This window comes from Myodes glareolus, chromosome 11 (genome assembly GCF_982192425.1).
Source record: "Myodes glareolus chromosome 11, mMyoGla1.1, whole genome shotgun sequence".
Taxonomy (NCBI): domain Eukaryota; kingdom Metazoa; phylum Chordata; class Mammalia; order Rodentia; family Cricetidae; genus Myodes; species Myodes glareolus.
In genome coordinates, this window is record NC_142036.1 from 18976951 (window position 1) to 19004841 (window position 27891).

At 51.4% G+C, this 27891-nt stretch overlaps 1 protein-coding gene across 1 annotated transcript; it reads right to left on the reverse strand.

Moving 5' to 3' along the window:
* On the reverse strand, positions 1-27891 carry Cyp46a1 (cytochrome P450 family 46 subfamily A member 1). Its single transcript, XM_048431258.3, has 15 exons — positions 27683-27891; positions 20087-20167; positions 19184-19265; positions 15757-15830; positions 15289-15375; positions 10165-10303; positions 9474-9584; positions 8521-8671; positions 8291-8353; positions 6141-6213; positions 4082-4166; positions 3456-3566; positions 1626-1714; positions 1020-1086; positions 1-742 (listed from the first exon to the last, which is right to left on the reverse strand). Exons 1-15 carry the CDS (start codon positions 27799-27801, stop codon positions 572-574), a joined length of 1503 nt encoding a protein of 500 aa, XP_048287215.2. The 5' UTR covers positions 27802-27891; the 3' UTR covers positions 1-571.

The following is a 27891-nucleotide window of genomic DNA, read 5'->3' on the forward strand; positions in this document are numbered from 1 at the left end:
TGCAGTCAACACACATTTATTGGGCATCAACTCGGCTCCAGACCCTAGTTAGCAACAGGGGCCTCAGAGGCAAAGTGCACATAGACCCTGGCCCGTGGCACGCACAGCCTGGCAGGGCAGCTGGTCACATGAGCAGACATTCACAATACAGTGTGGTCAGTGTGTTAGAGGTAGCACAAGTGACCGAGGGAGCACAGAGGAGGGACCCTGGCCCGGCCGTGGGTAGCAAGGAGGGCTTCCTGGGGGATGTGTCACTTGAAGATTTTTAGGGAGTGAGCAAGAGTTAGGGTGTCTCTTTTGAGGATGTGGCCAGTGCAGAAGTTCAGAGGTTCAGGAGAGACGGTGGTGGGTGGTGGCAGTGGCTGGGAGTCAGGCGGAGCCCACCGGAAAGGGCTGAAAAGCCAGCAGATGACAGGAAGCACTGGGGGTGTGAAGCAGGCGAGGGTACAGGGCCTGCCAGGAGCCATCATGGAAGGTGGCAGAAGAAGGATCAGGGGTGCCAGTGAGTGGCCATGGGCAGCAATGGGGGCCAGTGAGGCCCTGGCCCGAGGAGTCTGAGCCTACCTGGGGCTCAGCAGGGTGGGGGTGGGGGTGCAGGCTGCCAGCCCCGGGGTCTCAGGGTGCACAGCACTGGGTCCAGGGGCTTGAGGGTAGCCTGCTCTTGCAGCCCAAAGCGTTGCCCAGGCACCAGCCGGAACTCAAGCCTCTGAAGCAGCTTGGCCATAACGACCTTCACCTCCATCTGTGGGGGGAGAGGGAGGGAGGGCATGGAAAGGAGGAGGGAAAGAGAAGGGGGGAGGGGGACAGTAGTAGGAAGGTGAGAGATAGGGAAGCAGAGGAGACACGGGAAGGAGAGTGGGCCAGGGAGGACAGAGGGGGAGAAAGAGGCAGGGGAGAAACAGAGCATAGGCTCTCCTTTCCCTCTCCTGTCAGACATGCTCCACTCCACCCCCAGCCCCCACAGCATGACCCTCACCCTGCAGCCATTTCTTGGAGGCCCCAGGCTCTCCGCCTCCTACCTGAGCAAACTGCTGCCCAATGCAGGAGCGGTGACCGAGGGAGAAGGGGAAGTAGGTGAATCGTGGCCTGCAGGGGAGAGGCCCTTCAGGGTCAGTACAAGGAGCAGGTATCCACACAGCTGTCCCCTCCTACCACCAGGCTGGGGCCAGGAGCAGAGCCATCCTCAGCAAACTGTTGAGCTCTGCCCCTGGACATGATAGTTAGTGTTAACGAATTTGGCAGAACTAGAAGTTGGGAGGAGGCCTGCCCCTGTAAAGGATTATCTTGATCGTCTTGCCCACTGACTGCGGCACCATTCTTTGGAAAGATGGAGAGAGTAAGGCAAGCACCGACACAAACGTGCCCTATCCTCCCTGCTTCTGTGCTGACCATGCCACATGCTAGCTGCCTCAAGATCTTTCCCCCTTAAGTCAATTTTGTCAGAGTATTTATCACGGCAACAGAAAAGAAACTTGAGGCTGCAAGTGGCCCAATGCCCCTGAGCTGTGATGTCCCCGACAACCCCTTCCCAGGATTCTGGAGGAATGGATTCTGTGGGTGCAGGTGACTCAGTCCAGAAGCCTTCTCCCACAGACCTCATCATGGCAGCTCATGGAGGGACTTACTTGGGTGCTCCAGGGCTGAAGCGGTCGGGGTTGAAGGTCAGTGGGTCTTCAAAGTAGGTGTCCATCCTCCCCATGACATAGGTACTGAACTGCCGGGCAAAGGGGCTGGTGTCTCTGGTTCCCAGGGTGTTCCCCTAGCACCTCCCAACCCACTGAAGCACCCCCCTCGGTTGATGTGGCACACAGCCCCTTTCTACCTATTTAGATAGGTGTGACATTCCACTGACCCCCTGGAAAATCTCAAAGAGGAAGAGAGGGGACACTGTGATATAACCATTACCATCAGGGTGTGCTGAACCACCCCATGCCTGGCACAGCCCTGTGGCAGCCACAGTGACCCCTGTTATACAGATAACAGGCTCAGAGGCTTACCTGAAGTCACCCAGCAATTAAGTGGCCACACACTGAGGCCTGGTGCTGGGGAGCACCTTCCTCCTGATTAGGGGAAGCTGACCCCTCCTTCACCTCAGGCTTGCTTTAGCCTTCAGAGCAAAAGCTGGGGAAGCTGCAGCCCCACTACCTTCACTTGAACTCATGGTGCCTCCTGAGAGAGCTGGCACATCCATACCCTGGGTTTTCAAGAGCTATGCATCCAGCCCCAGAAAAGCAAGGTGTCCCCTAACTGGGCTATGGGCACTGGCCATGCTGGGCCTGCCCACCTCACTTCCCCGTGAGAACAGCAGCCCGGAGCTGAGCTGTGAAAGGGAGTGGCAGCATGAGGCGAGGGTGAGGAGCCAGGGGATCTACGATGAGCCAGGGGTGCTGGGCATTATCCCATGCACATGAATGGATTGACTTCGTACTTGACACCTAGTACTGTGCAAGGGTGATGAGGCTCACAGGAACCTAAGGCTAAGGCAGGGGTCCCCAGGGAGCTGGGGTGGGGCCTCCTCTCTATATCAAAGCCTTGCATGCAGCCTCATCCTGCTGTGCTGCCCATTCCATCCCTACTTACTAACAGCTCTTCTGCACTGTGGCGGGGACAGCCTCATGAGCACTAAGGGGCCACACCCACTCAGGATCTATCCACATCCACAGACAGATCGAGGCAGTGGCAAGTGCTAAGCTGAGTACAGCGATCATTCCTGGGGGGTGGACAAGGGGCATGCAGAGGTGGGTGAGGGGCTAGGGGGGCACTGCACACAGTTCAGCTGGATGCAACAGGCTGCGGGCAGGAGGAGAAGAGCTAAGAAAACCTGGGGAGATTGTCCAGAGGTTAGAGCACTTGCTATGTAAGCGGAGGGCCAGAGTTTGGAACCCAAGACCATCTTAAAATGCCAGGTGAGCATGGCTGCCCTGTTGCAGCCCTAGCCTCAGAAGGCAGAGACAAAATCTCCAGAGCAAGCTGACCAGAGAGACTAGCCACATCTGCAAGCTTTGGGTTTGGCTAAGAGGCCCTGATTCAATGAGTAAGGTGGAAAGGAACCGAGGACGACAGTTCTTGACATCAGCCTCCAGTTTCCACATTCATGAGCATGCATACATCTCACGTCCATGTACCCACACACATGCATATACCCCCCCACACACACACACAGTCACAGATGATCCCAAGAACATTCCAGATCTCTCTCCTGCCAGCTCTGGGGTCCCAGGAAAGTGCCTAAGCCTCGCTGCACGTGGACATGTGGAGCACTTCCTTTCTAGACCTGTCTGCTGAACACATGAAGGGGGAAGAGGACCTGGCAGGGTCACAGGGACACTCAGGCAAATACAGGACTGCCAGGAAAGTGGGTGTCGTAACAGTAACAGACCCATGACTTCCCTGAACTCAGAGAGAGTCCCACATTGGCTACCCTGGGAGCAAACAGGCCTGTGGGCCCCACGCACCAGGAGAGGAGTGTTCCCGGGGACTCTGACCCCATCGATCAGGGTCTCCTCCTCCAGCAGGCGAAAGGTGCCCCATGCTGGTGGGTACAGCCTCAGAGACTCTTTGAGGACCTACAGAGGACATGCAAGAAAAGAATGCAGGAACCCACGAGATCCCAAGGCCAGGAGCAGTGTGTTCTGTCCCCATCCTATTCCCACTGAACACACACCTCATCCCAGGATGGCCCAGATTCTTAGAATATTACCCTTGCTGCCATTCTTGTGATCAAAGGAGAAACTGAGGCCCAAAGGAGAAGGACACAGGGGCAGTACTGTGACCGGAGGAAGGCAGGGTCCCTCTCCTCCCAGAGAATTACTAGGGCAGGGAGCCCTGGGCTTGACTGAATTGGAGGGGCCTGCTGAGCCAGCTCCAAGGGAAAAAGCTTTGGTACCAGCCTTGCCTGGAGGTACAGTTTCAGTCCTGGTTGCTAACGGGCCACTTTCCACCACTGGCTGAATACTTGCGGGTGGGAGGACCTCTCCATCCTGCTGCTGAATCCAACGGGGCTTGGGCTCCAAGGAGGACCCTGTGAACAGCAGGTCAACTCCCCACATCTACCCAGAGGCAGCTCGCCCACATTGCTCACCTGGGACAGGTACTGCAATCTTCCCAGATCCTCGTAGTCCAGGTGCCTCTTGGAACCGACAACTTCATCCACCTCGGCTTGCAGCCTGCCAGGTAAAACAGAGAAATTCGCCTCTGGGAGAGAAACCTCTGGCCTTTAAAGCAACCGGTGGAAAGGAGATCAAAGAGCAGGGAATGGGCTCCCAGCAGCACACACTGCCTGCCCCTCGGGAAAGGCAGCTACATCCAGCCCTGGGGCTTTAAAGATCCACTGCTGTTGTTGCTCAGACGCAGCCTTAGGAAGGAACATACCCCACACAGCCCTTTACAGAGGATGCCCATCAGAGTGGACTGACAGCACCTGCAGCCAGAGACAACAGCAAGAACAGTCCAGGGAGGCTGCAGCCTTAGATGGATCTGGACCACTTCACACCCATCAAGATGGCAGTGAAAATAAATATAAATAAAATTTCAAGACCTGAGAATAACAAATAACGTGGAGCCAAGGACAAGCTGGGATGTGGGTGTAGCATGGGTGAGGACAAAAGCTGTGTAGCTACCATGGAAAGCACGGTGGTAGCTCCCCACAAAATTAAAATCAGAATTACCTGTGGTAATTCTACCTCAGGGCATAAACCTACAAGCTCTGGAGGTGGTAACTGAAGATGCAGCTGCATGCCCATAGTCACTGCAGCTAGTGGGCAGCAGACAAGAGACAGAAGCTGCCTGGATGTCACCCTGCCCAGAGAAGCCAAGGTTCCCCCACACCCACGATGAAGCCAGAGCTAGACTTCCAAAAACAAGGAAGGCAGTTTTAACCTGGGCTCCATGCTGAGTTAACATAACGCAGGCACAGACAGACACACGCTGTCTGATACTCCTCTTGCCGGACACCTAGACAGGTCAGCATCCTGAAGGCTGGGAAAGTGCAGCTGCTTAATGGGGGCAGAGATTTGAGGTGGGGACAGGAAAAGGGCCTGGAATTGGGTGGTGGCCAGGCCTGCACCACAGTGTCAGTGCTCTTAGTGTCCTTGGACATTGAGCTTAAAAATAGTTCAAATGTGACACATTTTCCCAGTATCTGGGGTGGAACCTGGGCATTGCGTATGCTAGGTAACTGCTCTGCCACTAGCAACCCCCAATCTGCCTCAAAGTGCAGATTTCTAGTATATCTATACACACATGTATTAATATATATATTTATTTAAAATCCAATAAGTGACTTTTTTATATTCTGTATTGGTGTTTTGCCTGAATGTATGTCTGTATACCACATGTATGCAATGCCTGTGGATGCCAGGAGAGGGTACTGGATCCCTGGAACTAGAGTTACAAATGGTTCTAAGTCACCATGTGGGTGCTGGAAATCAAACCTGGTTCCTCTGAAAGAGAAGTCAGAGCTCTTAACCCCTGAGCCATCTCTCCAGCCCCCAATAAGCTATATTATACTCTCATGCCATTTGTCACTTCTACCCTTTGTGCTAGGGACCACCAATGCTTCTAACAGGTTTGTTCCCCTCCCCAGGAGTTCCTACAGCACCTTGCATGGCCAGGGACTCTGAGCTTGGCGCTCTCTCTGCTCTCTGACACTTTTGAGGGTACCCATCTGCAAAAGAAGCCAGCTAAGATCTGACCAGCTCAAGCACTACATCCCACCCTTCCCCCACTACCCTCCTTGGTCATGCCACCTAAAGGGCTGGTGGTCAGCCACAGCTGAGATGCTCTGTGCACGATGGGAGGAATTGGACCACAGTTCTTGTTAGCCTAAAGCTCTTGATCTCTTGACAAACAAAGACTCAGAACCAGCAGTCCCTGGAGGAAATACTGCTGAGCTAGAGCAGTGGGGGTCGGTTGGGGGGAGGGGCAGGGTGGATCCTGGGTGGCTTTTCTGGAGGAGTGTGGACGTGTTCTCCAGGAGAAAGCAGAAAGGAAGGCCTGTAGGACAGGAAACAAATATGAAGGGCCTGGGGGAAAGGAAAGCAAAGTCCACCGGAGGGTTCCAGCCACAGCATGTGGGGATAGGGAGCCCTTGGAAAGACATCAGAAGAGCCTTTTGCCACTTCCTAGGGCAGCCTTCATACCTTGCCACGATCTCTGGCTGGCGAGACAGTTCCATCACCGTGAACGCCAGGTGGTTGGCAGAAGTCTCATGACCTAAGGAGGAAGGAGAGTCACTGCTCTAGGTGAATCTATAGGGGTTTTCCATTCCCTGCCCTGTGAGCCCAGGTTCTTGGGAGCAGCTTTCCTCCCACAGCTGTGATTTGAATGAGATGGTCCGTCTGTCTGTCTTTGCATTCCCTCTGCTGGCCAGTGGCTGAGTAAGCCTGCCCCATGCCTCCACTTAGATCCTCTAAAAGCCACTCCTTCCATCCTCTGCAGCTGTCCCCATTTCACAGAAAAGAAAGCTAAAGGGATGTGTGTGGAGATGCACACCTTTAATTCCAGCACTTAGGAGGCAGAGGCAAGAGGATCTTTCTGAGTTTGAGGCCAGCTTGGTCTACACAGTGCCTCAAACAAAACTGAAGCTAAGAAAAACTTGAAGTTGGGAGTGTTTGAACCCAAGTCCCTGCCCTGACCAGGCCTCTGTGTGCCTACCCAAAGCTTTCTGCAACCCCAGAGGCCCCTTCAGTCACAGGGGCTGACAGGAGACCTCCCCAAGGAGGCCAGGAATCCTTTCAGGAGAGCTGAGGTCAGGAAGGATGCCATCAAGTCGACAGGGTCAAAACCTTCTAAGGGTGGCTGGTGGGGGGACTGAGTCACATGAACGCACTTGTGAGGGGCAAATAGCTCAGCAAGTAGCCACCTGTGATGAGCCAAGCCAGCTCACAGTCAGCTGGCACGGGGAGGTGAGGTTACCTGCTCCTAGGGTCTCAGCCAGGACAGCTCTGGAGTGGCCAGGATAGCCCTGGGCTGCCTGAGCTATGAGCAACAGAGCGCCCCCTCCTGGGCCCCCTGGCTCCACGCAGGCCAAGGCTTGGGATGGGCTGTGAGCAGCACCAGCAATCCCAGCTTGCAGAGAGGAAAATGAAGTTCAGGCTCTCCAGGAGTTCCACACTGGCCTTGGCTCCCAATGCAGAAAGATCCGTGTTTTCACTTTTCTTTCTTTTTGGTGTGCATGTAGGGGGATACATGTTCACAGGGATGCATGTGCATGTGTGTGCAGGTACTGACATGTTCATGGGGTATTCATGCATATGTATGTGCATGTATGTAGAGAACAAATGTCAGCCTCAAGAATCATCCCTTAGGAACCATCACCTTTTGTTTTAAGACAGGTCTCTCACTGACTGGAGCTCACTGATTAGGATAGGTTGGCTGGCCAGTGAGTCCCAAGGATTCCCGTCTCCACTCCCGGCACAGAGATTTCCGTTTAATTCCACTGCACCCTGCCTTTTTATGCTGTAACTACAACTCAGTTCCTGATGCTTGCATGGCAAGCAGTTTCCCAACTGAGCTATCTCCAGTCCCCTGGCCTTCGGCTGGGGAGGTCTCCTGCCAGTCTCTATGACGTCATGCTTTTGATCTCATGTGGGCATGGTGCCCTACAGTCCAGCTCTGACATAACCTACATGGGCTTCTGCCCCACTGGACACATCCCATCCAAGTGGCAGAACATGTCTGTCCACTTCGGCCATGGGACCATGACTTGTCCCTCTTCTGTTCACCTGTGCCCTCCCAGCACCCGGCATTTGTTTATCTTGTCCCATCTGTGGGGTTTCCCTGCTGCACAGGGCCATGGGAGTGTCCACACCACACAGTCTCACTACTATGGAGCAGGGAATTCTCATGGTGGGGGACAGCCCTCAGCAAATCAACTTGGAGAGATACGGCCTCACACGTCAGAAGGAGCTGGCAGACATGAGGATGGTTTCCACCTGGGCAATCGCTGAAGGCTTCTGGGAGGGGGAGTGAGAAGGGGCTTTGTAGATCAGCAATAACACAATAAGGAGAAGAACAAACGAGTGAATGTTCTTGGCACACATTGGTACCAAGCTAAGGCATCTGAATAAACCTGAACTGAGGGAATCCTAAATTTACAGCCAAGATCTCCTGAGCCAAAGCAGTCAGCTTCTCAAACAGCCCAGTCAACAGTTAGGTCACCAGAACAGCAAGCAGACAGGCTCCCTTCCCCTGTGACCTGCAGGGAGCTAGGCTCAGACAACCCCTGAACTCGGTCAGGATTAAGGTACTCAGAGCAAAGCTTGGGCCATCCTCACCACAAGTTACGCACCCGCTATGAAGAAGGTAACAAAGTTGTCCAGCAGGACCTGGTCGTCCTGGGCTCCCTCTTCAGCTGAAAGGCAAGGACACGCTCAGACACACGGCAGACCTGGCTCCCAGGCACCCAACTCATGGAGCACCACTTTCTCTGAAGCCAGAGGCAGGGGTGAGGAGCATGGATGGTGGGACAGGAGCACTCCCAGCCCACCCAGCCCAGCTCCTTGGTGCCCCAACCCGCACCTTTGAGAATCTGCGTGAGGATGTCGGAGGGCACGTCCTCACCCCTCTTGAGGGCCTCGCGGCGACGCTGAACCCAATCCTTCCCCACCTGGCGCAGCAGACGGATGCTCTCTCGGATCTCCCGCAGCTGCTTTCTCTTCCCGGGCATGAACTGAAGGAAAGCCCTAGCTCAAGGCGGCCCTTAAGGTTCACAGTTCCCTCCCCAGCCCCCACCTGGAAATCCATACAGCAATGTGCCAGGGAGAACGTGAGAAAATTCTAGAAAAGACCAAGCACCCGGGCAGACCAGAACAAGATGACAGGCTATGTCCAAGCATGAGCTTCCCCCTCCTGCACCAAATCCCTAGAAATGATGAGAGGAGAGGCCCTTCCACCTCCATGCAGCGCTGGGAAGAAAGGGCCCCTAAAGGAGGGAGACAGTTAGGGCTGTACTGGGAAGGAGAAGTCGGGGCCAGGCCAGAGGGAAGTGAAGAAGAATCAATGGCTGAAAAGATGGGGTGGCGTTTGGGGCTGCAAGCTCAGAGACTGAAGGCCCCCAGGAACAGACTGGCTCAGGAATCGCCTTTCCCCTTTCTTCCTCTTCATGTCTGGAATAAGGAAGTGATAGCTGGAGCTACCACAGCCACCTTATGACAATGAAGTGAGGTGCTGAGGACAGTGGAACACAAAGACAGAAGTGTCCAAGGACATCTGACATGGTGAAGTCATCATAGCACCCCAGAATGCCTGCTTCCGGGATCATTTAACACAAGACAAAAATTAACTCCTGACTTACATTAAGCCACTTTGATTTTGTCCTTCCACTTTTAGGTAAAGCATGCAAATCTGGATTCAGAAGTCATTTTGGACACACTGGCACCCAAAACACATTCTGAAAAAGCCACTGAAGGAGACACGTCGGCACACCCAGAGGCGCAACTACCATATGGTCACCACAGAAGAGCAGGCAGTACCTTCGCCAGGGTGTTACGGGACGCACTGATACCCTCCAGCATGACCTTCACTGCCTGGGACAGAGGTTTCTGGGCACCCAGGAGCATGCTGGTCTCCATCCCAAAAGCTGCCTGTGAGGAGAGAAAGCGGAAGTCAAACCTGGAGACACAGGGAACGGCGCATCCACACGGAGACTGGCACATGCACCTGGAAACCCGGCCTTGGGCTGGACCACCCACACCTGACAGAGACCCAGGAAGAGTCTGACCCCACGGGAAGTCCTGAGGCGTTAGTGGACAGTTTCTGCCCCAGCCCCACCCAATGCTGTTTCTCTCTGAGTTGCAGCCTTCCTCGGGGAGTTCGCGCACACACACAGTTCACGACTCCAAGGCTGCCCTCAGACACGCTTTGTGCTACCTGACTACCAAGTCTACTGTGACTGGCCCAGACACACCCCACAGGGGTGCAGAAGATAACAAAGACAGGAGGGCCGGCTGAAGTCAGTCCCAATACTCTGGGCGTGTCTTTCTGGAGATGAAGTCAGAACCCCAATCTCACACTAGGTCACTTTGAACAACCAAGGAGATAAAACGTGAAAACTACCAGGAGCACAGAAGAGGGACAGCTGAGCTACAGAACGAAGAAGAGAGGAGACCCTGCACACACACTGTGCCCCAGCCTCGCCCCCTGCTGGCCAGCACCACCCATTACCTTGGCCAGGATATCGATGGTGGCACAGGTCAGCATGTCCTGCATGGACACCGGAGTCTGCCCGTCGGCCTTGGCTTCTAGAATTTCCACCAGCTGCTCCGCCTTCTCATTGAACGTCTCCATCAGACTAACCAAGGAGCTGGGAAAGCAGCAAAGGAGCCCCTGGCTGGCCACCCTGTCCCCTGCACTCTGCCCTCCAGCCTCCCAAACTAACCCCAGAATGAGGCTGGAGTTAGAGCCAGAGCCCAGCCCTGAGTGGACACTGTGCCTTTGCCTCTCATCTGAACGGTTTCATAGATCCTCTGCCAATGTGATACCCCCACTCCGACTCCAAAGGGACCTGACAGTGCTGAAATTCCGGGGTCCTCTACAGTCCTAAACAGGCAGTCCTGACTCCCTTCCTGCCCCTCTGTGTGCACTGTCTGCTCCCCTGACCTGCCTGTGCCACGATACCATTTGAAGTCTTTGTTTTTCCCACTTCACTCCTGTCCCTGAGCAGGCACAGGACCTAAGTCTATATGGAAATGAGAACCCAGAATGCCATCTGCAACTCAGCTCCCAAAGACACTGCATTCTCTGCCCTGGCACATGTCCCAGGCACAGCCTCTAGAAAGGTTTATGGAAGGTAAAACCCCAAACTCAAAAGCAGCAACTACGGGAGGCAGGAAGGGAGTGGCTCATTTTTCGTTACATGTTTTTTACCAAGAGAAAATGATGTTTACAATTAAAAGGTGTTTAATAGTAAGCTGAGAAAAGGGTAATTTTGTCCTATCTTTTTAAGATTTATATATTTTTATTTTATGTGTATGGGTGTTTTGCCTGCATGTATGTAAGTGTGCCACACACATGCCAGGTGCCAACTGAAGCCAGTGGAGGACATCAGATCCCCTGGAAACTGGAGTTAGCTGTGAGTCATCATATAGGTGCTGGTACTTGCGTGTGCACACGCACACACACTGGGACACACACAAGGAGGTCAGGGGATAACCAGGCCCTCTGCAAGAGCATCAAGTGCTCTTAACCACTGAGCCACCGCTCCGGCCCCCTTTGTCCTATATTCTTAATCTGAAAATTTACCTGGAAATTTGGAATTATTTCTAAATAGGAACCTTTTTAAACATTAGAAGGAAGTATGAAAGAGAAACAAAAAGAACATTTTCTTGATTAGGAAAGAAACTTCTCTGGGGCTTCTCCTGCTTCCTGTGACTCTCCCCTGGCTGCTGCCAGCTAGGCATCTTACCTTATAGCCAGCCTTCCTCAGAAGCACCTCTTGGTACCCTTCCTCTGACTCTCCCCTGGCTGCTGCCAGCTAAGCATCTTATCCTAGCCAGACTTCCTTGGAAGCACCTCTTGGCACCCTTCCTCGCCAGTCTCAAAATCTTGGAAGCAACTGTTGCTCTTAGGGGAGGTAAAAACTCCACCCCTGGGGAAGGGAGGGGCAGACTCTGTCCCCTACTGATGTCTGTCTGCAACAGCACCCTCCTGCAAAGAACAACCCTCCAACTCGCTAGCACGTACAAGTCCCTCCACCGTCCTCCCTCCTGTCAGCACCTGGACACCTGACTGGCTTCCAGAGGGTCCTCAGGATAGTCTCTCCCAGGCACCGACACATGCACCTAGTGCCTTGATTATTCTTCATCTGCTCACACGGTCTGTGGGGATGCACTGAATGACCATTCTCTTTCTTTTTAGCCATCAGCCTGGTGAACTGAGTGGGCAGTGTGTGGCTGGCCAACGCTGACGCTCTGGCCATCACTGTAAGCAGAACCAGCTGCTGCAGTGCAGCCCCAGCGCTGTGGTCTTTCATTCTCAGCACCTATTTATTGACCGTGTGTATATGCGCGTGCACAGCATATATGTGCATTGGTGCACATAGAGAGGTAGGAAGATAACCTGGGGGAATTGGTTCTCTCCTTCCACCAATTCCTGGATCCCAGGAATCAGACTCAAGTTGCCAGGCTTGGCAAGCAAGTGCCTTTACTCATTGAGCCATCTTGCTAGCCCCAACACTCTTCGTCTTTCTGGGAGAAAAACAAAACAAAATGAAAACCTACACCAAGGTTTTCTAGTAAAAGTAAAATCCAGGAAGCAGAAAGTGTGAGTGTATTCTCACAGTTTTGTTTAAAGTATGCAGTGACATTCTGTGGGGATAACGGCTAGAGACTGGGCCACCTGCGGCTCCTATATTTCCTTCATTGGTGAGTTAGGACTTACCCAGCCTCTCAGTGATTCATAGTCTCTTCCCTACAACTTAATAATGTAGGTGTTTACAAAGAAATAGTTCTCTCTAAGATGGCATCTTAACATCTGGTGAGAGCTCCGCAAAAATGCAAATGAACATCTTGCCACCGAACTGTCACCTTAGAGAGCCAAGATGGCATACTTGGTGCTGTGTGTGTCTCAGAACAGTGGCCGTTTTGTTCACGGGTATGGAGTGAATGCATAGCGTATGTGCACAGGCATATGGGTGTGTGGGTGTGCCCATGCACATCTGTCTGAGTGTGTGTGGAGTCCTGAGTCTGGCATGGGTGTCTTTCCCTACTGTCTGCACCTTCTGTGTGGATGCAGGGTCTCTTACTGAATCCAGAGCTCACTGTTTGAGCTAGTCTAGCTAGCTAACTTGCTCTGTGAATTTTCTGCCTCCATCTCCCAGGTACTGAGATTACAGGTGAGCCTCCACCCCCACCCAGATTGGGGGACCTAAATTATGGTCTTTATGCTTGCATGGCAAGAACTTTACCTGCTAATCTATTCCCCAGTCCCCAGAGATGCCTTTCAGTCCCTTGGGAAGCACGGAATGAAATGAAGTAGTAGTCAGAAATGGGTCTTCTTTGCCGCAGGAGTCAAGAAGATTGTCCTGCAGTTTTCCTTCTTAGCATTTATTGTGGAAGAAGCAACTTGCAGGAATTGGTTCTCTGCTTCTAAAAACATGTGTCCAGGAATTGAACTTAAGCTTGGCGGCAAGTGTCTCCACTGTCTGAGCCAGCCCATTGGCCCAATCCTAATGTCATGACCCTGTGGTTAGAACTGTCTGGTTTGGAATCGATGTTCCCCTCATAACTGGGGCAGGGACCACGGCACTCAGCTGGCTTGTGCAGCCGGCTCTCTGTCTCCACTGTGACTCTTTTTCATCCCCACTTTGGCAGCTTTCCAGTAAGATCCAGACTTGGCCAATTCCTCTGATCTCTCATGGGCATTCTTGGAGAGTTTGTGGGGTACTTTGTGCTGCGTGGGCACACAAGTTATGGACAGGGATTTCTCCTATTTCTGGGACTCATGATCTCATGAGAGTAATTGGTGAGAGAGACAGTCCTGCCTGGGTGTGGCAGGAGCTGTGGGGAGGGACACCTCAGTTGGGTATCAAACAGGAACTCCCTAGGGGAAGTACACTAAGAGAGTGTAAACAAGAACATGGCAGCTCCAAGGTGGTGGGAACAAGAAGCTAACAAAGGTAGGGCAGACTAGGGGTGAGGGGCTGACCTCCATCTCTCAGTTGGCAAGTGATTCACTAAGGCTACCAGGCAGTGGGCTGGGACAGGTCTTAGTTTTATTGACATCTGTCTCACGCAGTGAGAAGGATGCATAGAAGGAAGAAGATGGGAGTCAGGGAGGTCACAGGAGAGGCTACAGAGATGGCGCAGGAAGGAATGCTTACACAGACCCCACAGATTATTCATTCGAGACTCTAGAATTTAGAGGGACCTTACAGCCAGAAACCTTGATGGGCCCCTCTGCGTACACCTAAACAAAGTTAGCGTGGCCATCTATGGGGTGGACCAGCAGCGTGTACCCTGGGATGTGACTGTCACTCTGCTGCTACAAGAAGACGGACTCAAGTCTCATCAAGAGATAACAAGCAAGCCCGGGAAGCAGGGTACTGTGCACAGCTGACACTCAGGAGGCAGAGGCAGGCAGATCATTTGTGAGTTTGAGGCCATCCTGGTCTACACAGTGAGTCCCAGGACAGCCAGAAATACATAGTGAGACCCTATCTTAAAAAACAAAACAAAACAAAAACAAAAAAAACAAGAAAAGGAAATCACATAAACCTATACATACATCATAGAATTAACAACAAATACAGATGTATGCATATATCTGTATAGGCAAGTATCTATAGAAAACAATTAATGTATAAATATATATATATGAATGCATTTTTCTTGTTTGAGACAGGGTCTCAACAGTCTCCTGGGTCCTGGAGTTACAGGCAGGCATTACCATGCCCAGCCTAATAAACATGTACATACATGTATACACAAAGACATATAACGAAACTATAAATCAAATCATGGCTCTAACAACAAGTCAATATGAGTAAAAAGTATTTTTAATAAATTTGAAAGATTTTTTTATAAATTTGAAATTATATCAAAGTAAAACTTTATCTCTCTCAGAATGTTGGACACACACTCAACATGCTATGGCATGACTACAAACGGTATTTATGCCCAAGGGAAACAAAGGCACGTGTCCACACAAAACCTGTGTTGATGTGTCCTGGTGGCACTGTTCATGAAAGCTCCATAGTGGAGACAACCCAGTGCCTGCCAACTGAAAAAACAGCAAGCCGTAGCTATATGGTGGAACACTATTCAACAGTAAAAGGAACTACATATTAGTATAAGTTATCAACCTCATGCTCAGTGAGAGGAAACAGACATGAAGGAGCACACACTGGGATGACCCATATGTGTGACGTGTCGAGAATCCCGACACGGTTAGAGGTGGTAAAAATTAAGGAGTGATGGTGGCACTAAAAATTATTGGATGATATTTTTCAGTATATGGAATGTGATGTACAACTCAATAAAAGAGCTATTTTCAAAAAATATCATCAAGAATTTTATTAAAAGTTGAATAAAATGAGAAACCCAGAGTCTGGGTGGGTTGGTTCTGGCCAGCAGAGACTCCACCCTTGTCCCCACCTCTGGCCATTGGGGTCATGCAGCCCTTTTCCCAAGCTAGCCATATGGGGGCCTCTCTCAGCTATCCCTTCTCACCTCTGATGTCCCCAAACATCTCTTCAGCTCGGTGAAGCTCCTAAGTGAGGCCTCCCCACCCAAGTGCCCTCTCCAGCCAGCACTACCCCTAGCCAAGCAGGGCCCATCCCAGCATGCTCACCTGCGGCTGAAGGCCAAGTCCATGACTCTTCTCTGCTTGTACCAGCGCCCATAGTCACATTCAGACACCAAGCCCTGGCCAAACAGTCTGCAAGAGACAGGAATTGGGTGCCAGAAGGAAGGTGGGCAGAGGATCACCTGTGAGGTGATGGCTGCCTCACACTGTGGATGGAGCCAGTTCACAGGTGTCAATGTGGGTGAGGTTTAGCACATCATTTAGCACAATGAAAAGGAAGTGTGATGTGTGTTTCCAAACATCATAGACATCCTACAAACCTGCCATTTTTACAGATCAACCTAAATAAATAAATGAGCAAGGTGACCCTGTGTCCCAGCATCAATAAACTCCCATGCCACTGTCAGCCCCCAGAGGGAAAAAGACATTAATGTCAATGGCAAGAGCGGTCATGCACAGGGTAGCCATCGTGTGTGTAGCTCCCACTGGAGCCCTCCTTCCTAGGGTCCTTACCTCTCCCCAAACACAGTCTGAATCGCCCGGTACATCTTGGAGTCCTTGTTGTACTTGGTGGACATCAGGAACTTCTAAATATCCCCCCAAAACAACACAGTCCATGAGAGGTTGCCTTCAACAGCATGCTGACACCAGCTCTGCCCCAGCCCCAAAGGGAATACGACAAATACATGGCCTAGTAGGCTGTCGGTCACACATCCGGGAGCCTGTCTTTAAGAGAGAGCAGTTGTAGAGGGATATAGAGAGGGGTCCAGAGATACTGGGACTTGTGCTGTGACCACACAGCTGGAGTGGGCATGGGACCTTATACCATGCCTTCCAAAGCAATGTGAAAGACGCCCACACTTGTGAAGCCTTTAACCCTCAGGATACATTCTCTGTCATCAGCCCCCAAGCCAGCCTCAGAGGAAGAAGGACTTTCTGGGGGAAGGGAAAACTTGCCTCTCAAGAGCTATGTGACATCAATATTGATGTTACCCAACAGCCACAGGGGCAGTGGGAGCCAGTAGAAAATGGCTTGGGCTGGGCTCAGCATCCTGCTCCATATTTGTTAATGCCACCACCCTGGATGAGTTGGTCCTGTCTGAGGATGATGGTGAAAGGTGCCTGCCTGGTCCAGGTTGTAGTGGGGAGTAAGTTAGCTCTGTAGCAAAAGAGCTGAAAACAGTGCCTGGTACACAGCAAGCACTCAATAAATGCCAAGAACACGTCAACATCCTGCAGTTCACTTCCTACTCCACCGACCCTCAGATACACAAGCTGTTTTATGCTCATCTTACGCACAGATGGAAAAACAGAGATTTGAAACTAGCACCAGGGACTTGGGATGCCGCTGAGTTAGAGTGCTTGCCCAGCAAGCACAAAGCCTGGGATCCGCAGTGCCCAGGGAACGGTGGTGAACACCTATAATGCCAGCACAGAGGTGGAGGCAGGATGGTCAGCAGTTCAAGATCATCCTTGGCTGCATACTGAGTTTGAAGCCAGCCTGGCCTTTGTTAGACTCTGTGTCAACAACAAAAGCTGAAGCAAGGTAATGTTTGGGTGGGTCCAGGTGAACCAGGCAATCTGCAGCCAGGTGAACGGAGAGAAGTCTGGGTTCTAAGGTACATCCCAGCTGTGATGTGTGAAGGGGGGTGGGTAGTGGAGTCCACAGGGCCCAGCCACAGACTAAGCTTCCAGGAAGGAGTTGGGAACTTCTTTCTCTACAACAACCAGGGCTACTAGCTTCTGGGGACTCTGCCCTGGGGTTTCACACCAAGCTTTCAGCTGACAGGAATCCCCAGAGGTGGCTGATTTGTACCATGAGAGACGTCAGAGTCTCTCACCCAACCCAGAGACCTCAGTTCCACCCACACACACTTCAGTTTATAATTCAAGCTCTGTCACCACCCACCTGGCCAAGACCATGCCAGCAAATGTCACCTTCCTCCTCTTCTCAAAGGTCCCCCACATCTGGGTGCCCCTCCTCCACTAAACTAGAGTCCCCACCATGGAGATGTCACCTCCAGGATCTCCCACAGCCTGCTGTCCCAGAGGCTGAGGATCCATGACTGACTCCTGAGCTGAGCTTTGGGGGTGGGAGACATACACAGGGAAACCCCCACACCCTACCTCTTCCTCTGGTCACCTCTACTAAAGTCACAGGTGAGGCAGTAACAGCTAGGGACTTACTGCTGCAAAAAACCAGAAAACTTGGCAAAAGGAAATGTATAAAGTGCATACTTTCAGATGCTCGGACAAGCAATGCGGGATTGGGGAGCAGAAGGACAGAAAAGTAAGGCAGGGAAGGGCATGGTGACCGAGGGCCGTCCTAGCTCTCCACCCAGCCAATTCCAGGACAAAGGCACTGAAGGAGCCCCACATACAGCCCAGCAGCCTGCTAAGTGGCACAGTCAGAGGTTAGGCTCCAGGCAGGCCACAGGAGGCTGGCAGTTTTAGGCCAGCATTCTGAAAGGGAGCTGCGTGTAGAAAGAGCTCCTGAGGGCCGCATGCTGCTTCATGAACACACGTGTGCACACACACAGTGACGCTGCGAAGCCTGAGGTGACAGAATGAATGGGCAGCCATCGGATTTGAGGGTCTCGGGGCTCACACACACAACAGGTGGCTGAGGTTGCCTGGCCCACCAACCTCAGACACAAGCCTTCAGGAGAGGCCACAGAGTGGCTCTTCCCTCAGCCCAGAGTCAGGTCTGTTCTGGCTTTCACTTCAGGTTTTTGTTTCATGGTACAAATCAGCCACCTCTGGAGATTCCTGGCTTTCACTTCAGACCTTCAGTCAAGGCTGGAATGGACCAGACTCGTCTGCAAGGATGGAGTCTAGCATCCTTTAATAAAGCGAAACGATGACTAAAAAAGAAAATTTTTTTTGAGACAGGGTCTCACGTTGTAGCTCAGCTGGACTGGTGCTCACCATGTAGGCCAGGCTGGCCTTATACAGATCCCCTGCCTCTGTCTCCAGAGTGCTGGGATAAGAGAAGCGCACCACCACACCAGAGAAATTCGTATTTTTAAGTGATTTTAACTTTGTTCTTGATGCCATGGTTGTCCAATCTGTCTCCTGACGTGTCCATGAAGCTCTAGTTTGGGGCTTGGGTTGAGCTCAGTGGCGGCACCCTTGTAGGACCTAGGCCTTGGGCTTTATTCCCAGCATTACCAAAGCAGTACAAAACAAAACCCACTAACACTGGGCTGGAGAGATGGCTCAGAGGTTAAGAGCACTTCCTGTTCTCACCAAGGACCTGAGTTCAATTCCCAGCACCTGAGTCAGGTAGCTCACAACTACCTTTAACTCCAGCTCCAGAGGAGCCCTTTTCTGGATTCTATAGGCATCTGCACTCATATGTACATACCCATATACAGATGCATAACTATACACATAGTTAAAAACAAATCTTAAACACACACATACAGACATCCTGAATTGTACTTTGTCTCTCTCAGGGTCACCACAGCCATTCTGCATGCAGAGAGCCACACTCACAAGTCCACTATGGGAACAGCGCCATCTATTGAGGCATTGCTGTGTGCCAGGCATGGACTAGAGGGCTCGCACATATCAATCCAGTCCCATTCTTAAGCCATCTTGTGAGAAACTACTTTACAGGTGAAGAAGCAAACTGGGGCCCAGAAAAATGAAGTCCCTTGCCCCAGGTCATATCTGAGTTCACTTGCATAGGTAGTAGATGCCTGCGTCTGCTCTTGCACCAATATGGCCACGCTCCTCTATCGTGGGGTACTTAAACCCCAGCTCTGGGGAGACTAAACTTATCATGTGATTGGAGTACACAGAGAAGCCTGTAATGCATCAGTGCTTGGAGAGGACTCAGACGAGGTTGGCTAGAAGGGCAACATTGGTTCCTAGAGCCCAGTGTCACCCGCAATCCAGGGAAAGGGAAGGACACCACAAGGGAGCCATGTCCTACCTTGACTGATTCAGGACTCGTGACGATGACTGAGGTTTTGTGGAAGACATTGACTCTCACAACAGGACCATACTTCTTTGCCCTGGAAACCAAAGTGAATGTCAGTTCCCCAGGCCTAAATACCATCAACCCTGGCTCAGCCGGTCCCCACTGTTAGGAGGAGCAGAAACATCACATTCCAAGAGACACTCAGCCCTAGTTGCAAGAGCTTCTTCTGGGGCCCAGGAGGCGTGGTGGGATGCATGTGTCTCTTCTCTGTTGTTAAATCATTGCTACGTCAAGACTCCCTTAACCTCATTTTGCACACCATGAAAGGAGAGTTGAAATACCCTCCTCTGCCCACAAAAGCTTGTGCCAGGGGCTGGAGAAATGGCTCAGAGGTTAAGAGCGCTGACTGCTCTTCGGGAGATCCTGAGTTCAATTTTCAGCAACCACATGGTGACTCACAACCATCTGTAATGAGATCTGGTGCCCTCTTCTGGCCTGCAGGCATGGAGGTTGAACACTGTGTACATAATAAATAAATAAATCTTTAAAAAAAAAAAAAAAAAGCTTGTGCCAGGAATTACGCAATATGTGTTCAGAAGTGCTTTGAAAGATACAAAATAACCCCTCAAACAATAACTTACCAGAGGCTTAGAGATTCTAACAGTTGTTCTAAGGTTCTTCAGCTGTTCAACAAATGCCTTGTCTGCCTCTGTGCTCAGGGATGCTGCTGAGGCAGGAGTGCCCTGGGTAAGGTCAGGGGCTGGGAGTGCCCAGCTGGAAAAAACTGACTTGGGGTACCGACTGGAAGTAACTTATGACATGGTAGGTAGCCTGGGAGTTTCTGTGGTGGGTTAGACAAAGTGGGGTTCCCACTGAGAGACCCAGAGTAAGAACAAGAGACAAGTTGGAACTCACCAATCCAAAAACACATCTTGGAGCACACGGCCACAAGCTTCGTCCTTTTTCCAAAAATAGGGGAGATGTCCGAGAAGGAAGCTAGAAGAAAGGGAGACATCAGGCCTGGTAGTAGCCACCCTCAAAGGGTACCCTTCACCCTCAGGACCAGGAGAGTTGGTCTTGGGAACTGAGGCTGGGGGAGGCATGGTGCTGGCTTGAGAGCATCAGGCAAAGGTGTCCAGTGGTGCAAATCCTGGTGCAGTAGGTACCAAAGGCTTTCTTAGAGAGCAGTCTTACTTCTGTCCCCTGTGTGAGAGGTTCAAGGCTGGCATTGGGGAAGGACTCAGTGGCCTCTGACATTTATGGAATATTCACCACGTACCAGGCCCCACACTAAGCCTTACTCATGGTCCCGAGCATCACCTGGCCAGGTTACACACCAGCATAACCATTATCGTCATTGTTTACAGATGGGGTAGAAACAGGCGTGGTGAGGCCATTCGCCCGAAGTGTACAGCAGGCACCAGGATGAGCCCCAAGGCTTCCCATCAGGGGACGGTATATGCCATCTTCAGTGTGAGGAACAGATCCTAGGCACAGCTGCTTGTCACCTTGTAGCACATCTCAAGTGCTCTTTGCCACTGCAACCTCTTGGATGAGTTGTAGTGAAATTACAGTTGAAGAAGTCTAGGTCATAGAACCCAGGAAGAGACCAAAATAAAGTAAATATATCATGCCAGTGAGTGCTCGCTTGGCAACACATATACTAAAATAGGATGCCAGAGACTCGGTGACACAGAAAAGACCAGGCTGGGAATGTGACTTGGTTGGCAGAGTGCTTGCCTAGTATGCATGGAGCCTGGGTTCCACAGAATTCAGGAATCACATTAGCTAGGGGAGGTGGTGCATATCTGCAATCCCAGGACTCGGGGTGGGGTGGGGAGGCGAGAGGCTCAGAAGTCAGACAATCCTCCGCTGCATAAAGTTTTAACCAAGCCGGGTTAAAGATTCCAGATGGGATGGTGGTGGATAAATAGAGCAGAGACAGGTGGGGGGTGACATTTAATACAGAGAAGGTACATCGCCTTTACAGGTCACTGAGCGAGAACTCAGCTGCTAAAGAGATCGCCATGTGAGCATGAGGACCTGAGCAAGGTTAAAAAAAAAAAAAAAAAAAAAAAGCAAGGCACGGTGGACAATAAACACCCTGCAATCTCCATGCTGAAGAGGGCGAGATGGAACTCACAGGCTACTAGTGTAGCCAAACTGGTTCGTGAGAGACCTTGCCTCAAGAAATAAGGTATAAGCTGGGCAGTGGTGGTGCACACCTTTAATCCCAGTACTCAGGAGGCAGAGGAAGGTGGATCTCCATGAGTTCGAGGCCAGCCTGGTCTTCAGAGTGAGTTCCAGGACAGCCAGGGCTACACAGAGAAACCCTATCTAGAAAAACCACAATAAAAGAAAAAGAAAAAAGAAAAAGAAAAGGTATAAAGTGGCTGAAGAAGACTTCTGATATCCCTGGCCTCTACATGCACACACTTGCATATACTATACACAAATGACGCACAACACATGAACACATGTACACACACATGTGCACATATGCATGCACACACACATTAAGGTGGCTTGTGAGCTTAGACACAGAAGCTGTGAGAGATTTGGTCACATGGATATATGAGGGAAGACCACTCCAGTCAATGGGAACAGCAGGTACAATGGCCCTGAGGTAAGTATATGCTTGGACAGCAAGGAGATACACACACTAAAGCAGAATGGGAGGTGGGAGGGCGGACACTGAAGGACATTGTGGACTCTGACCCTAGTGGAGTGTGGGTCACTGGTGGGTTTCAAGCAAAGCAGAGAGAGGGTCTGATGTGGTCGTAAATGAATCCTTTATAGCCACACTGGAAGTGAGGGCAGGTCAAGGCCCAGAGCAAAACCAGAGGCACCAGAAGCTGGAGAGTTGAAAGGGAATGAGCAGCATCCCAGGGCAGCACCAGAGAGAGATAAAGACAGAGCCAAGGTACAGAGGTACGGGTCAGTGAGAGGACCTGAGCGAGACAGAGACCTTCGGCCTGGACAGCTAGCTAAATGAGGGAATCCACCATTTACTCAGGTGAGAAGCCATGCCTATGGGCTGCGAACCATCATAGCTACTCTACAATTGTGCCTGCCTAGAAGAGGAACAGGACCATCTGTGACCCTGCTTCCTCAGACCATGGGACATCTGTGGGACATGTACTGAACACAAGCACCAAGAGTTGCAAGGAAAGTTGTGCCTCAGTTTCCCAGAGGTTCCTCACTTTTTTGGCTTAGTTCCTTTCTCTATGAGCATCCTCCAACCTGGAGCGACCTGACCCATGAGCTACTTTCTTTTCCTTTCTTGTCCCAGAACCAACAACTTGAGACAGTCAGATGAAGTCAGAAGCATGGCTGTGGACCTGCTAGTTTGTGCCAGTCAACGGCCCAAGAAAGAAGGGCTTACAGCAATGGATTCAACCGGTCGGCCACAACCCCACAGGGGTTGCAAATAAGATTATTTACATTATGATTCATAACCACAACAAAGTTACAGTTACAAAGTAGCAAATAACTTTATGGTTGGGGGGGTCACCATGACATGAGGAACTATGTTGAAGGTCACAGCATTAGGAGGGTTGAGAACCACTGCCATAGAGGAAAGTAACTCAGAGCTAACATCTGGAGTACAGAAGAGACTCCATGCTAAACTCAGGGTTGAGGGTTCACAGGAAGGTAACATGTTCCAGCCAGTACCCAGATGAAGCCACAGGGATGCATGGAGACAGAAAAAGAGTGACCGAGACTGAGCAGGTGCCACCAGATAGGAAGAAGCGAGTGAAGTGAGCAGAGAAAGTACCCCACTCTGCAGGGGCAGGGGTGGGGGTTAGGGTTGGGCACCTGGGTTGGCTTTGGCTTCAGCAACATGGGTAGAGAGGCAGGGGCCCAAACTAGACAGGCGTGAGTTCAAGAGTCAGTGGTAGAGAGCCGGGGACCCACAGGTAGGGTCTGCTAGAGAGCGTGCTGTAGGGGGCGCAAACTGGGGGCGACAAGAGGGTGGAGAGACAGGTTTTCTCGTGGCAGAGATCGGTGCAGCACATTATATAAAGATGGGGGAGATACAGAAGAAAGCCGGTGTGTAGGCAGTAGGGGATGCTGCTGGGAGGGCCGCTGAATGGGGGGACAGGCTGGCCTTGGTCACTCGCAAGAGCAGCTGGAAGCTGCCCATTGGTCATGGGGCAGGGGTGGGCAACAGAGGTCAGGACAGGAATTTCCACCCAGTTACTCTATTTGCCGGAGGAAATAGGAGGCGAGAATAAAAACTGAGCATGCGATTGGAGGGGGCGGCATCAGGGCTGAGAGTAGGCAGAAAGCAAGAAAGTTGCCTGGAGAGGGGGTGGGTGAATGTACTAGGGCAGGAAGTGTAGGGCAACTGAGGTCACTGCCAAGTGAGGGGCCTTGGAGAAAGCTGAGTCTTCGACATCACATGCTATGGAGCTGCATTTCCAGAATCATCTATTGGTCACTCCTAAAACCATGCATACTGGGGGGTGGTGTTCTCAGTCTTGAGTCATCTCTGTGAGTGTTGGTCCTCTTTCTCCTCCTGGGCCTGCCTGACCCCAAAATTCACACCCAGGTCTACTGCAACCTGGGAAGGCCAGGCAAAAAGGGAATCTGAAGGCTGTTCCTTCTGGCTCCAGCAGGGGGCGCAAAAGGGAGAAAACAAGCAGAAAGACCTGGCTCTGGAAACAAGCAGGTAAGATTGTAAAGGGACTCCACTCTGGGACTCCGCATAGACAGAAGCTACTTGTCTTAGCCCTGGAGACAGATTGCAGGGCAAGCAAGGCAGGCAGAGCAAGACAAGGCAGGCAGCAGGGTGGGCAGGCAGGAAAGCCGGCATGCAGGGCAGACAGGAAGGCAGGCAGGAAGGCAGGCAGAGCAGGCAGGGCAGGCAGGGCAGGCAGAGCAGAGCAGCACTTTCCAAGAAAATGCTTTCCCCATAAGAGTGACTGGTCAGGTGAGTATCCAAGGGTTCTATGGATTTGGGCAGAAAAAGAGCAGTACTCATCTGGAGGGTCTACTGTGAGGCCACCAAAGGGATATCACTACACGGGTTAGGAGCAAGCGATCTACCACAAATGTGGTAAGAGCCATGTGTGTGTCTTGTACCTGAGGTACCTAATGCTCAGCTGTAAACTCAAAGTCCATTGGATGGTACCACATAACAGGACCAGGAGTGACAGTCTCCCATGACTAAGTCCTGTATGTGCTTTGTAGAATAGTCCCTCCCCATCCTAGCCAACTCATGAGCCAGCAATTCTGAGTGGGGAGAAAAGACTAATAAATTCTCCACCAGATCATCCAGGAGACAATGTCAAGACATCTATCCAGAAAGTAATAAAAGCTAGGTTAAAGAAGACCTTTCGTCACCAAGTCACAGCCACTGCACAGGACCAGGTGAGCAGGGGCTGATGACTACAGCAGAGGCAGAGAAATAAAGATGCAGGAAGTGGTTGTGGGGGGTTGGGATGCTGGGCTTCAGTCTTCCGCGATTACACAGACCAGGGCAGTGGGATGCTGTACTTAAAGCAGAGAAGGTACACTGTGGGAGGGCCTCCTGCAGAGTAAAGAGGATGGAGGGCGGGGTGGGGGTGCAGCAGCAGCCTCTTGTACACAAAAAGCTCCTTGCTTACAAGCTGGCAAAGCCCTGGAACACCAAAGGGCAGATGCTGTTATGTAGGTTTTCTATCAACCATGGGATGAGCAGGCTTTACATGCCAGAGCCTCTTGTTTGTGCTGGAAGACATTCCAGAACTTTCATTTAGTTTAGTTTTATATTTAACCACAATAAAGTTTGAATCCAAGATCTTTGAACTTGTGCATTGTTCAGTTCACCTACTAAAGAGTATAATCCGGTTATGGTCAGTCTCCTCACACTGCTCCACCCTCAACACACCTGCAAGTCACAGGTAGATTCTGGTGTAAGAGATGGAGAGAAGGACAACATAAACAGAGAGATGCAGGTCGTTTGGGTTGGGATTTGTGTTTGTTTCTGTCAACTTAACACAAGCTAGGGTCATCTGAGAAGAAGAACCCTCAATTGAGAAAATGCCTCCATCATAGTGGCCTATAGGCATGTTTGGGGGGCATTCGTGATTGATAGGGAGAGGACCCAACCCACTGTGGGTGGTGCCGTCCTGGGTTGTAGAGAAATCAGGTTGAGTGAGCCATGGGGAGCAAGGCAGTAGGCAATGTTCCTCCATGGTCTCTGCTTCAGTTCCTGCCTCCAAGTCCTTGCTTCCAGGTCCCTGTTCTCAGGTTCCTGCCTTGATTTCCTCAGGTGATGGACTGTAACCTGCAAAGTGAAGTAAACCTCTTTCTCCCAAAATTGCTTTTGTTCATTTTTTTTCTTTAATCACAGCAATAGAAGCAAACCAAGACAGACACACACTGCTCCAGAGGTGACCCTTAAAATCATGCTAAGTGAAAGAAGGCAGACAGAAAAGGTTCCAGATTGTATAACTCCATTCCTATGAAGTGTCTAGTACAGGCCATCCATGGAGATGGATGCAGACCAGTGGTACGAATGCTGAGGCAGGCAGACAGGGCATGCTAGACAACAGATACAGGATTTCTTCTTGGGGGTGAGAGAAATGTTCTAGAATTGCTGATGATGGTTATGTAACTCTGAGGCTCAGCGAAACACTTTCAAAGGCTAGATTTTAAAGTATGCACATTCTATCATATTTGATCTTTTGGTTTTTGGTTTTGTTTTGCTTGTTTGTTTGTTTTAAGAGAGAGGGGCTAGAGTTCGCTTCTGCCTTCTCTGGACCACCAGTTCTGAGAGCCCTGAAGCCCCTGAGTTTAGGAGAAGAAACTGTAAGAAAAACAGAAGCTTATTTGCTTCTGAGAGGTGGATATGGATTGCTTGGAAACAGAATAATCATGTGTAACAAAACCTGGAGATTCTGCATCCAACTCTGAACCATGTGTGTGAACCAGATGCTGCTGGGAGAGACGTTCAGGATGCCACATGAATGAGACAGACACTTAGCAAGAGATGGCACAGTGACTTAAGGATCTATGAGATGACTATAATACATCCAGGGGTCCAACAAAAAGGCCCCCTCCCTAAAGGGTTAGCATTCTAGTCAAGCCATGTTGGCCAGGGGAAGGCCTATTTAGGTGGGGTAGAATGCATAAGCATTAATTAAGCAAGGTACAGGGGTCCCAGGGAGACCCCCTCAAGGTCAAAAGGAGGGCACAGGGAGGGCAGAGAGCCAAGAGAAGAGAAAAGTTGTCTCCCTATGCCACCAGCTACAGGGGTTACTTTCGAGTCCAGAGCAGGAATTCAGGCAGCCATGGCTGGAGATGGTACCTTCCAGAATGTTCATGTCCAGAGGTCTTAAAAAAGTGTGTCTAATACCACTGTTTATTTGTTTACTCAACAAATATTTATTGAATAAGTGCAGCATGCCAGGCACTGGAGATACACAAGCAAACACAGCATCTCTGCCCTCCTGGGGCTCACATTCTGGGATGGGGGCAGTCAACAGGTAGGAGGAAGGGAACTTCAGGGATAATGGCCCTGTAAGTCACCCAGGGCTGGGCAGACTTCACACAGAGTGATTGGAGACAGCCTGTTTGATGTGAGATCAAGATAATAGCCTCCACAAGTCTGAGAAAGAGACTAGAAAGATCCAGTGGAGAGATGTAGGGGACAGGCAAGCTGGGGCAAAAGGGGCAAGAGGGGAAAGGTATTGAGTGGGACTGTGAGCTCAGCAGGGGCCTTGCTAACTTTGCAGTATGCTTCATGTGGGATTGGAGTTTTGAGTTCTAAAGTGATGGGAAGTCCTTGGGTCACTGCCATAACACAGCGACTCTATCCTTTAGAAAGTTTTCACCTGACATGGTGGCGCATGCCTTTAATCCCAGCACTCGGGAGGCAGAGGCAGACGGATCTCTCTGTGAGTTTGAGGCCAACCTGGTCTACATAGTCAGTTCCATGACCAGAGCCATGTAGAGAGATTTTGTCTCAAGAAACAAAAGAAAGAAAAAAAAATAAGGGTTAGCTTTGAATGGGGGTCACTAGTAAACTGGGTGAGGTCCAGGAATGGAAATACTGAGGACAAATGGAATGTCCCAGGACAGAAACAAAGACACAGGAAAATGTGACGAAAGTGCAGTGCTCTGTACTTGGACAAGTGGCAGTACCCACTTTGAAAGGAGGCTGACCTGGGTTTAAATCTAGGCTTACTAACTGTGTGACCTTGGGCAGGTGACTTCGCCTCTGCGCACCTCAGTCTGCAGGTCTGAACGATGGGGTCACAGCAGCGCCTACCTGACAGGACTGTCGCTGCCATCACATTTGTGCGGCCCAGCTAAGCGCGGTGGGCGCCCAGCAGCTGCTGCGGCTGTGAGTAATTTGTTACTAAGAATAGTTAGCGCCCCTCTCCGGGCCTGCGTCTCCGAGCTGGCCGCGCGTACACGGCGAGACTGGACCCCGGCCCGGACGCGGGCTCGGACTCGGTCCCTAGACCACCCCCATGACCGAGCTCCCCAGCCAGGCCCCCACCCCCACCCCCCGCTCACCTGGGCCGCGGCGGCCCGGGGATGTGCTCATAGCGGCTGCGAGCGCGATGCACGAAGGTGCAGCAGAGGCCGAAGGCGAGCAGGACGGCGCTGCCGAGCAGCAGCAGCCCCGGGCTCATGGCTCCGGGCCCGACCGGGTCGGTGCCGGGTGCTGAGGGGGCCGGAGGCCGCGACCAACTAGCTGTCAGCGCGGCGCGCCGCCTCGGCCC